At 33.9% G+C, this 12911-nt stretch overlaps 1 protein-coding gene across 1 annotated transcript; it reads right to left on the minus strand.

The window, feature by feature from the left end:
• Positions 1–8214: 8214 nt before the first annotated feature.
• LOC128647215 (tigger transposable element-derived protein 1-like) lies at positions 8215–9618 on the minus strand. Its single transcript, XM_053700002.1, has 2 exons — positions 8875–9618; positions 8215–8676 (listed from the first exon to the last, which is right to left on the minus strand). Exons 1-2 carry the CDS (start codon positions 9616–9618, stop codon positions 8215–8217), a joined length of 1206 nt encoding a protein of 401 aa, XP_053555977.1.
• Between the last annotated feature and the right edge of the window lie 3293 nt (positions 9619–12911).

The following is a 12911-nucleotide window of genomic DNA, read 5'->3' on the forward strand; positions in this document are numbered from 1 at the left end:
AAGCTCGATAAAGTAAATATTTAACAGCACCGAAAAGACAAACTGCTTTGTTTTTGCCTGCAAAAATGATATATTTCTTGCCTCAAAGAATCATCTGAAACATGACTTATGTATGTAACTATGTAGTTGCATATTTCTTCAAGCTGCATTAGCAAGTGTGGTTAAAAATTACATAAGTGCTCCAAATTGCATTGGAAGGGAAAAAATTTTTTTTTAATGGAACATAAATATATATATATATATATATATATATATATATATATATATATATATATATATATATATATATATATGTGAGATAGATCAAATGAAATATTCTCAGAGCAGTTTGTACACTTGAAAAGTTTTCATAGGGCTTCTCAGGAAATTATGGACTGCAGATATATGAGGATTCCTTTTTCTTTGTTTACTCTAATTTATTCAGTGAGATCCTGCAGCAGCGATCAGTGATCGGTGTTGGATTCCTATCTTGTTCTGCTATCTGTAGTTTGCGCTAAAATGACCCAGTCCTGCTTCTAATCTGAATACAATCTGGTAATCAGGTTTGTTCATATCCACAGAAGTCTTGGGCCCTCCTACTCGCTCCTGCTTTTCTCCCTCTTGTAATAACTTTAGTTATTATTTTAGTTTGTGAGAATGGTGATTGTCTATCAATATATCTCAAAAAGTTAAAGGGACACTCAATCAAAATTAAACTTTCATTATTCAGATAGAGCAAGCAATTTTAAACAACTTTCTAATTTACTTCCATTAACAAAATGTGCACAGTCTTTTTATATTTAAACTTTTTGAGTCACCAGCTCCTACTGAGCATGTGCAAGAGTAAGTGTGTATGCATTTGTAATAGGCTGATGTCTGTCACATGGTATGTGTACGCATTTGTGATTGGCTTATGGCTGTCACATGGTACAGGGGGAGTGGAAAAAGACATGACTTTTAAAATTGCCAGAAAAAAAATCTACTGCTCATTTGAAGTTCAGACTAAGTGCTATTGTATTGTCTTGTTCTCTTGCATTTGTTAATTATGCAAATCTGCTGTGTTGACTGGTCCTTTAAGGTTTGTAGTGACCATGCTAACCCATTAAAGGAAATAATGATTAAAGAGACATAACTGCCCTGTTACAATTAATTGGCAAATATAAGATCCTACAATTTTAAGCTGTAACAAGTACAAAGACTGGGCTTCTTCCAGGATTTAAAATTGCTGACACCTGGGCTATCATATGCCATGCTTCTATGAATTATTGATGTACATTCATTCGGATCTAAATGCAAAAATAACAAAGAATTTACTATTTGTTGAATTCATTTGTGAACTAATGAACAGACTAATTTTGTTTGTACATTGATTCATATTCGTTCATATGACATATACAGTCAGTTTAGAAGCCAATCACAATAGATCAGGAAGCCCATGATTGATTGTTTAAAGGGATAGTCTAGTCAAAATTAAACGTTTATGATTCAGATAGAACATGCAATTTTAAGCAACTTTCTAATTTACTCCTATTATCAAATGTTCTTTGTTCTCTTGGTATCTTACTTTGAAAAAGCAAGAATGTAAGCTTAGGAGGCGGCCCATTTTTGGTTCAGCACCTGGGAAGCGCTTGCTGATTAGTGTCTAAAGGTGGCGGGTGTGGGGTGGTAAAAATAAATGACAGTGAAAAGTTCCTTTACATTGCGGTCTTTGGGGAACTGTGTGTTCTCTTTAAATATATATGTATATGCTTAATTATATACAGTACATATTTATGTGTTAATATGTGTATATACACATATTGACACATAAATATATGTATGTATATAAGCATATACATATATATTTAACATTTGCTGCCCATCGCCTATATTTTGTGCTCCACTTGTAATCTAGCCCTAAATATTTAAAGGGACAGTCTGCATCAGAATTGATAATGTTTTAAAAGATAGATAATCCCTTTATTACCCATTCACCAGTTTTGCATAACTGACAGTTATATTAATACACTTTTTACCTCTGTTTTTACCTTGTATCTAAGCCTCTGCAAACTGCCTCGTTATTTCAGTTCTTTTGACAAACTTGCATTATAGCCAATCAGTGCTGACTCGTAGGTAACTCCACGTTTGTGAGCACAGTGTTATCTATATGAAACACATGAACTAACACCCTCTAGTTAAAAAATTAAACCATTAAAAAATGCCAAAATGCTTTCAGATTAGAGGCGGCCTTCAAGGTCTAAGAAATTAGCATATAAACTTCCTAGGTTTAGCTTTCAATTAAGAATACCAAGGGAACAAAGCAAAATTGGTGATAAGAGTAAATTGGAAAGATGTTTAAAATGACATGCCCTATCTGAATCATGAAAGTTTATTTTGGACTAGACTGTCCCTTTAACTTTATTTTTAAAATATGTAATATTCATTAATAATTCTATATTCTTACATTTTAAATTGAATATAATTATTGTATTTTGAATATACTGTTATAGTTTTTTTAACTTAAAGGGATAGCAATTTTAAACAACTTTACAATTTATTTCTATGATCAATTTTGCTTAGTGCCTTTGGCATTATTTGTTAAAGAATAATGCTAAATGAGCTCTGGAGCGTGCACGTGTCTTTAGCCATCTGGCAGCAGCTTTTACAACAATGTTTATAGCAATGTTATGCATAGTTAAAAACTTCTGCCATAGAGTGCTTGCAGTTACATATAACATTGATATAAACATTGTTGCAAACAGTGGTGCCAGATGGCTAAAGACCGTGGATGCGCCTGAACTCACCTAGGATTACTCTTTAATAGACAATACAAGAAAACTAAGCAAAATTAATGATAGAAATAAATTGTAAAGTTGTTTAAAATGTCATAGTCCCTTTAAGCTTTAATGCTCTTCTGAACATGTCATAAAATGTGCTAAGCTCGCATCTTTATTGGCTTCTGATTGGGCCATGAAAAGGAAATTTCATCGATTTGTAAAACAATTTAATTTAAAAAAAAAAAATCTAAATAATTGCATTCTAAATAATATAGAGAAAAAAACCGGCATGTTAATTTTACCCATCCACACACTAATTTATATTATCACTTTTATATCGCTCTTTTATTTAGAGAATACTATGCATATAAAACCCATTCAATTCCTAACACTTAATAGACATTTCTGTCTTTTATTTGATCACAAGTGATAAGTTGTTTTCACTCCCTAATAATTGTTTTAACATATATTGCAAAATTCTTTGTTTACTATCTACATATCACTCTATATTTTAGTTATATTAGCTGTAATATTAAAAAAACAATGACACCGCTATAGAGCACTAAGATAAATAGTGAACTATTGCTGCTTTGAGTCATTTCATTTAACTGGTTTTATTTACAGTTTAACAATGTATTTTGTTTTATTTTACATATTTTTAACAGTAAAACAGACAGTTAAATTCTTGTACAAGAAAATGAGTTTCATAATTGTCTCCATGAATTGCTTGACTAATGTATATCCTTAGGCTAAACACTGATCGTTAATAGACTAAAAATATTAGGCGGCACGCTACGTGCTGCAAGACACCTGGTAAAAAAGCAGAATCGCCAGTTATTGTGTAAATGTTGCTTTCATTGCACAAGTGGATTCTATATACTATAGCTGTACATAATGCATTCCTGCATTCCTCAACAGTCCACAGCTACACACACACATATTTTAAAGGAATGTGACAAAAAGTTACCCGCACCAGGTTAGTAAGGGATAGGTTAGGCAGGTGTGATTGAGATGCCCTACAGCTACTGTACAGAAATCAGTAACTTGCAGCCATGGTCGGCCACAGCTTGGATAATTAATCCCAGCACGAAGAAGTAATAACATGTTTGTTCCATCTTGATTACATCGCGTGCCATAACATTTGTGTCTTGCTATAAAGACAAACCTAGTTTTTTTATTCCCACATCTAAGTCTTTAATACTCTCCTCTTATCCTATTGCTATAAGCACAAGAAAATAATTCAGTGTTATTACTGCTACTGTCAAATGTCAGATATGTCCCCTTGTCATAACTAGAAGTAATATTCGGCTTCTTTAAACAATAGATACATTTTTGTCATTACTAAGATTGCATGTTTACGTGTGAGAAATGCAAGCATTACATTCCACATCTATCATCAGTGCTTACTACTAACTGCATGGGGAATCACTGCCAGATTAGACTTATAATCAATTACTATCATAATTGTTATTGTTGTTTCATGTGCTTAGAGGTGAACACATGAACAATTCTTTTAGAGAAATCTATTTGGAGATTTCAAGAATGAGTACCATAGATAGATAGATAGATAGATAGATAGATAGATAGATAGATAGATAGATAGATAGAATCTATGATTAAATATCCCAGAAATGTTTTATTGCACCAGTGACATTTCTGGGACTTCTCCATTTCCACAGGAAAAGTAAATGTGTGGTAGATTTACCCAGATTATACTAGGTATGATACCTGCTCCCTGGAAGTTTACCCTTTTATAGTGAGAGTGTAGGACATGATAAAAAAAATCTCTATTTTTGCTGTCTTTTTTTGCATTAATTTAAAAGAAAAACGAAGCCGTCACATAACCAGATAAACTAATTAATAAATGATGGGGCAGCAAAAAAAAAAACAAATCTTTCATTCATGAGGTTTAAAAAAAAATCAAAATCCAGAAAAAGGGTCTTCTGCTGATGGTAAAGGTTTGAACATTTCAGATTTAACTATTCAATAAATATATACAGCAGTATCTTTGTCAGTCCTGAGTCAGTCAAAAAGCATGCTTCATTTTTTTTAATTTGCCTATTATTACTACATTATTAAACATATTTTAAAAATATAATTGTATGTACTGATGTTAGCTTGCAGCAGTAGCATTAGCTACTACTTTACTTTATGTAATTGTAACCTGCTATCCAATTGTTTCTCTGCTGCTCTTAAGAAGTTACCAAAATAAAATAATTAGTTAATTAGTTTCTATTAATGATTAAATAATGTTGTCGAATTCAGTCAAACTACACAACCCCAGGAACAAATCTTACACAAATATTTAGTTTATATATATATATATATATATATATTAATTATCTTTATTGTGTGCTTAAGGGACATTTCAGATGAAAAAGCTTTTAACCCAACAGTTTCTGATATAGCAAAATATGTGATCTGAACCGAAAAGATTCAAATTCAAATATTACATTTATAAAACACAGTATTAGACAAGAAATACTATTTCGAATTTGAATGTCACATTCGAATTTGAATATTACATTTATAAAACACAGTATTAGACTAGAAATACTATTTCAAATTCGAATATTAAATTTGAATTCAAATGTAGTATTCAAATTTGAATATTACATTTATTGAACACAGTTGTAAACTAGAAATAATATTTTGAATTTGAATGTGACATTCTAATTCAAATGTCACATTCTAATTCGAATATTACATTTAAAAAACACAGTTGTAAACTAGAAATACTATTTTGAATTTGAATGTGACATTCAAATTCGAATGTCACATTTGAATATTCGAATATTACATTTAAAAAACACAATATTAGACTAGAAATACTATTTTAAATTTGAATGTGACATTCAAATTTGAATGTTGCATTCAAATTTGAATATTACATTTATTAAACACAGTTGTAGACTAGAAAAACTATTTCAAATTTGAATATTACATTTTCGAAATTGAATGAATACATAGCTAAACATTCTATTATTCGAACAAATATTTCCGAATTTTATTGAACATGTTAGAATGTTATATAAAAATTTGAAATTCGATTCTAACGAATGAATGTATCAAAATTCGTTTGAAATTTTGAATTTTTAGAAACATTCGCCCATCCCTATTTGTAACTGGAAGATGGTTAAGTGATTTTAGCAAGGAAGTAGAAGGGTACAATTTGTAAAAGAGGAAGATGACCCTAGTAGCTCTTCATTTAATATAGATTGCAGGAAAAAGAGATGGTAAAATTAAGACCAGACAGTAACATGCAGTAGTAAAAATTGTAGAAGTGAAGAGTATAAAGGAAATGACATGAATTTAAGTAGGACAGTTAGTCAGAAGTCTAATATGACACCTCTATAGTGGCCTTGTTTTACTAGAGGAATTATGTTATTAAGGACTTTGACAACTTTTGACCCACATACATCTGGTAATTGGTAAACTCTTTATTGTATTTTGTTTCCTTGGACTGCTAATTTCTTCTTCTTGCTCAGCCTCCTAATACATTTTTCCAGCATCTGATATTTTTATGGTGAAATATATACTTTTATACAATCAAGCTCATGGAAGCAGTGCTATGGCAAATCAATAATTGTAATTTACAAATAATGAGGGGATTTGTTGCTATCCAATAGAAGATTAGATTTGCATAGGTTTCTGTAGGGTTTTCACATTCATGACCATTCTAATCCAACAGGAACCATTTTTTAACATTGTACTAGATGGCAGCAGTGTTTGCAAAATGTATAAGATCATAAGAAACGTTGTAAAACTGCTACCATATAGTGCTTCAGAAATGTGCATGCTGCTGATAATACCTTGGTATGTTCTTCAACAAAAAATACCATGAGAGCAAAGTAAATTTGATTATAAAAGTAAAGTGTTTTTTTTTTTTTTTAAAGGGATAGTAATAGCTAAAACTGTTATTGTTTAAAAAGATAGATAATCCCTTTATTTACCATTCCCCAGTTTTGTTAACCAACACTGTTACAGAAATATACTTTTTACCTGTGTAATTACCTTGTATCTAAGCTTCTGCTGACTGCCTCCTTATCTCAGATCTTTTGACAGACTTGCATTTTAGGCAATTAGTGCTGAATCTTAAATAACTCCACGTGCATGAGTACAATGTTATTTATATGAAACACATGAACTAACGCCCTCTAGCTGTGAAAAACTGTCAATGGTTTCAGATAAGAGGCGGCCTTAAAGGCTTAGAAATTAGCATATGATCCTACCTCGGTTTATCTTTTATCTAAAAATACCAAGAGAACAAAGCAAATTTGATGATAAAAGTAAATTAGAAAGTTGTTTAAAATTACATGCCCTATCTGAATCATGAAAGTTTAATTAAGACTTTACTATCTCTTTAATTTTCAATCATGAACAAATATAAATGTTTTATATCCTTTTAAACGTTAAAAAAATAAATACAGGCATACCCCACATTTACGTACACAATGGGACCAGAGCATGTCTGTAAAACGAAAATGTACTTAATGTGAAGCAATACTTTTTTTTCACTTCTCAATGCTTGTACTGCATTATAATAGTCATTTATAGGCATAACTGATATAAATAATACATTTATAACTAAAATAAACACAATACTATAAGGTTAGGCCAAAAGAAAATATTTATTGCAAAATAAACACATTTTTTTCTAAGCTTAGGATCAGCTTAGGGCAACAGAACATACAGTATTTACTGTACTGTATTGCAAAATAAAGACAACATTTTCTAAGCTTAGGATCATCTTAGGACAAGAGAACATAATTACTGTACTGTACAGTTTTGCAAAATAAACACAACATTTTCTAAGCTTAGGATCAGCTTAGGGTAAGAGAACATATTTACTGTACTGTATTGCAAAATAAACACAACATTTTCTAAGCTTAGGATCAGCTTAGGGCAAGAGAACATATTTACTGTACAGTACCGTACTGTATTGCAAAATAAACACAACATTTTGTAAGCTTAGGATCAGCTTAGGGCAAGAGAACATTTTTACTGTACAGTACAGTATTACAAAATAAACACAACATTTTCTAAGCTTAGGATCAGCTATGAGCATTTATTCTAGTAAGGATGAAGTCATACTGGTGTCTTCTGTTTCACAAGTCAACTCTTCAAAGGCAAGACGCTTTCTTGCTGGCGAATTGGGTGTACTACAAGTAGCAATAAGAGAAGGAGCAGGACTGGGTGGTGATGCCAGAGCTGGAAATGGACTGTCAGTTGATGATCTGGTATCCAAATGACTGTCTGTCGATGATGATGATCTGCGTGCTGATGGACTTTTAGAAAAGTAAGTCTCTATGGAGGTTTGAAGTGTAGCTCTCTTCTTTTCTCTGTAGATTTCTTTGTAACAGGAATAAGCCCCTGAAATGCTACCATTGACTGTGAAGCTTCTTTCAAAGTCCCTATCATGCTTTTCAAAAAGAGCCATGGCGCTATCAAGATGACGGAAAGCTTGAAAGAGAATTTTTTAAGTTAAGCCTTCAGGCTGTTCAATGGTCTCAACCCCATTTTGCACATCTTCTTCTTCTTCTCTCTCCTCTTCAAGTTCTAGAAGATCTTCATTGCTGAGGGGCTCAGTATGGGTCGAAAGCAGTTCAGCAACATCTTCTGGCTCTACTTCCAGCTCTAACTGCCTTGCCATCTCTACAATATTTTCAGTAGCATTAGCTACAAAATCATCAACGCCTTCAGAATCATCAGCTAACTGTGGGCATAACTTTTTCCAGGCCCTTTTCATTGTGGTATCCTTTATGTCATTCCAAGCATCTCTTACAGTTTTAATGCAATCCAAGATGTTGTAGCTTTTCCAGAATTTCAATAGGACTTCTTGCCCTGCACCTTCTTCTTTGTCTATTGCTGCAATACACTTACTGAATGTTCTTTTTAAGTAGTTTAACTTGAAGGCAGCTATGACACATTGATCCATGGGCTGCAGTAATGAGGTGGTATTTAGTGGTAGGAATTCCACTCTAATGTTAGGGTTGAGCTCATCTAGCGTTCAAGGGTGTCCAGGAGCATTATCAACAAGCAGCAAAATCTTGAAAGGGATATTATTGTCCTTGCAATAAGCTTTCACCTCTGGAACAAAGCAGGTGTCAAACCAATCCTCAAAAAGGGCTGCAGTTACCCATGCTTTTTTATTTGCCCTCCAATGCACTGGAAGTCTAGTTTTAACGTAGTTCTTCAAAGCTCTTGGATTTTGAAAACGGTAAATAAACAAAGGCTTTAGCTTTAAGGTACCAGAAGCATTGCCACCTAACAGAAGGGTTATTCTATCTTTAGCTGGCTTGTAGCCTGGCATTGATTTTTCCTGTCTTGCAATGAAGGTTCTTGCAGGCATCTTCTTCCAGAATAGACCAGTCTCATCCACATTAAAAATTTGATCCATGGAGTAGCCTCCATCTTCAATAATTTTTGCAAATTCACTTGGATAGCTTTCTGCAGCCTCAGTATCTGCAGCAGCTGCCTCTCCTTGTACTTTGATGTTATGTAGATTAGACCTCTTCTTAAACCTATCAAACCATCCACGGCTTGCAACAAATTCAGCATCCTTTGCTGCTTCACCTTTCTTAGTCTTCAGGTCATTGAATAAGCTTAAGGCTTTACTTTGTATAATTGCCTGGTTTACAGGAACATGGCGTGTTGTCTGATTTTCTATCCAAAGTATTAGGAGTCTCTCCATGTCTGCAACAATGCTATCCCTTTTTTGAATTGTTGTGGTGTTAACAGGTGTAGCACTTTTAACTTCTGCAACAATTTTTTCTCTGTTCTTCATGACTGTGTTAATTGTGGTCCTAGTGAAGCCTAGCTTTCGGCCTATTTCAGCTTGAATTACACCTTCATCATACAATCTAATAATTTTAAGCTTCATATCCAAGGTAATAGATTTACTGCATTTCTATTTATCTGCCATTATCAGCTCTAGGTAAAGGTACATTTGTACTGTGTGCCAAGCATGTACTGTACGTGTACTGTATACAGTACTGTATATGTTCCCCAAAGTTCTATGTTCAAGTAGTGGTACAGTGCAGTATTATGGCAGGAATAAAATAGCAATTTGGGTGCAGGAATCTTCTATACACAGTGTGTGCCAAGCGTGTTACAATCAGTACTGTATACAGTATATGTTCCCCAAAGTTCTATGTACAGTAGTGGTACAGTGCAGTATTATGGCAGGAATAAAATAGCAATTTGGGTGCAGGAATCTTCTATACACGATTCACTTTTTAACTTCACTTTTTTACTTGCAAAGTGCGCGGCTTCTACACAGTGAGCGGAAACCCCACCTCTTCCTGGTGCGCAGCAACATCTTCCTGAACCATAGAGACTAACTGTTTCATGTGCGCAGGGGCGGGTTTTGTCCGTTCTCGCGAGTGTCCGTAAAGAGAGGGTCCGTAATAGCTATTTACGTACTCGCGAGTGTCCGTAAAGTGAAGGTCCGTAAAGCGGGGTATGCCTGTATTGCTTGAAAGATTTGCTGTTCATAAAAGACAAAAATTGGTTCCCAGGTGGTCAAGATTGGAATATGGAAATTGATTTTTTCTCAATAAAAGTATTGTTAAATTAATTATGATAGAAAACCAATGGAAAACCACACAAAACTGATATGTATAATACTTTTCAAATTATAAAAATAAAAAAAAAATTACCCAAAATATCTACACGAGACACTTGTCAGTTCTAAAATAGAATGTAATTTTTAAGAGGAAAATGCTTTTTTTTCCAAATTAATCTTTCTCTAATTCTAAAATATACATTAAAGGTATTAAACACCTTTTAGTTTTTGTGTAAAATTGTGCATCTCATGCTCCCTAGAGAGGTCAAAATGCAAAAATTGTAATCTAGGGGTCTCAAAATGCCATTGATTTGCAGCATTTGCGTGTTAGAGAACATGCTTTTTGGCCTCCTAGGAAGAGTGGGATAAGCACATATTTTTTTGTTGTTGCAAAAAAACCAATAGATATTTAATATCCTTTTAAAAGTAGGACTAAATTTTATATACATCCTTTTATATGGCATTTTTTATGTATCATCAACAAGTATAAAATTAATTAAATCTTTTTTTAATGGCAGATATGGAACCTTTAAAATTCTTTGTGTGTATTTTGAAGTCCTTTAGAGAAGCATTCCAAATGATTTATCTAAAACAAATGTGCTAAAATATGCTATGATTAAAATAGATCTTTCTACCATTGAAGAATCTATAAGATCCCTATAAAAAAAAACAAATCTGTTTTAAAGTCTTAAAATATTGTTCTCAGCTTTTTGATACATTCCTCCATGCTGAGAAGTTCAGTCCAAGGAAGACAAACACAGCCTCAGTGTACAGCAGCCAAGGCATTGAAAGCTAAGTATCTCTAAGTATATCTGGCATGACTCCTGTGTTTTGGCACCCCAAAAGCATTGGCTAGCCTTCATGTTTTTACAACAACCAAAATATCATCTGTCTGTCCTAAGCACTATTCTAACTCCTAAATTGTATTTTGAATAAATTAAATTTACAGCTTCTCTTCTCTTAAAATAGATCAAACCGCGACCATGTATTGTATGACCACTGGCCAAAACATCCTTGTTGTATTAAATAGTCATTTTAATCACTCTATTGGATACTTATGGATAAACTGAAAACATGATATGTACAGACTTCACATATTTGGTTAAAGGGACAGTATACACTCATTTTTATATAACTGCATGTAATAGACACTACTATAAAGAATAAGATGCACAGATACTAATATAAAAATCCAGTATAAAACTGTTTAAAAACTTACTTAGAAGTTCTTAGTTTAGCTCTGTTGAAAAGGTTGTTGGAAAGCCCACTGCAAGTGGGAAATAAGACACTCCCCCCCTCCTTCTTCTTTTGCATATGAAAAGACCCTTTACACAAACAGGAGCAAGCTGGAGAAGGTAGCTGACGGTATTCAAATAAAACTTTGGGGCTTGGTTAGCAGTCTGAAAATCAGAGCAATGTTATTTAAAAATAAGCAACACTATACATGTTTTTTAAAAAACAACTTTATGAGCTATATAAATAGATAATCTACAAAACATTTATGCAAAGAAAAAAATGAGTGTATAATGTCCCTTTAAGAAATGGTTTAATAAGTGCAGTTCCCTTGTAGTAACAGCATATAAAGGGGAATTTAAGAGTATTGTTTTAGTTTAAGAAAAAAATAAATAAATGCCAGGATATTCTTAGGCCTAGATTTAGAGTTCGGCGGTAGCCGTCAAAACCAGCGTTAGAGGCTCCTAACGCTGGTTTTGGGCGCCCGCTGGTATTTGGAGTCAGTGATTAAAGGGTCTAACGCTCACTTTTCAGCCGCGACTTTTCCATACCGCAGATCCCCCTACGCCATTTGCGTAGCCTATCTTTTCAATGGGATCTTTCTAACGCTGGTATTTAGAGTCGTTTCTGCAGTGAGCGTTAGAGCTCTAACGACAAGATTCCAGCCGCCTGAAAATAGCAGGAGTTAAGAGCTTTCTGGCTAACGCCGGTTTATAAAGCTCTTAACTACTGTACCCTAAAGTACACTAACACCCATAAACTACCTATGTACCCCTAAACCGAGGTCCCCCCACATCGCCGCCACTCGATTAAAATTTTTAACCCCTAATCTGCCGACCGCCACCTACGTTATACTTATGTACCCCTAATCTGCTGCCCCTAACACCGCCGACCCCTGTATTATATCTATTAACCCCTAACTTGCCCCCCACAACGTCGCCGCAAGCTACTTAAAATAATTAACCCCTAATCTTCCGACCGCAAATCGCCGCCACCTACGTTATCCCTATGTACCCCTAATCTGCTACCCCTAACATCGCCGACCCCTATGTTATATTTATTAACCCCTAATCTGCCCCCCACAACGTCGCCGACACCTACCTACACTTATTAACCCCTAATCTGCCGAGCGGACCTGAGCGCTACTATAATAAAGTTATTAACCCCTAATCCGCCTCACTAACCCTATCATAAATAGTATTAACCCCTAATCTGCCCTCCCTAACATCGCCGACACCTACCTTCAATTATTAACCCCTAATCTTCCGACCGGAGCTCACCGCTATTCTAATAAATGTATTAACCCCTAAAGCTAAGTCTAACCCTAACACTAACACCCCCCTAAGTTAAATATAATTTTTATCTAACGAAATAAA

The sequence above is a fragment of the Bombina bombina genome, chromosome 2, assembly GCF_027579735.1.
Source record: "Bombina bombina isolate aBomBom1 chromosome 2, aBomBom1.pri, whole genome shotgun sequence".
Lineage (NCBI taxonomy): Eukaryota > Metazoa > Chordata > Amphibia > Anura > Bombinatoridae > Bombina > Bombina bombina.

Coding starts and splice junctions, on each gene's coding strand:
- LOC128647215 (XM_053700002.1), bottom strand. CDS start 9,618: ATGAAGCTTAAAATTATTAGATTGTATGATGAAGGTGTAATTCAAGCT. Junction 8,677..8,874: donor GGGCAAATAAAAAAGCATGG/GTAACTGCAGCC, acceptor TCATTACTGCAG/CCCATGGATCAATGTGTCAT.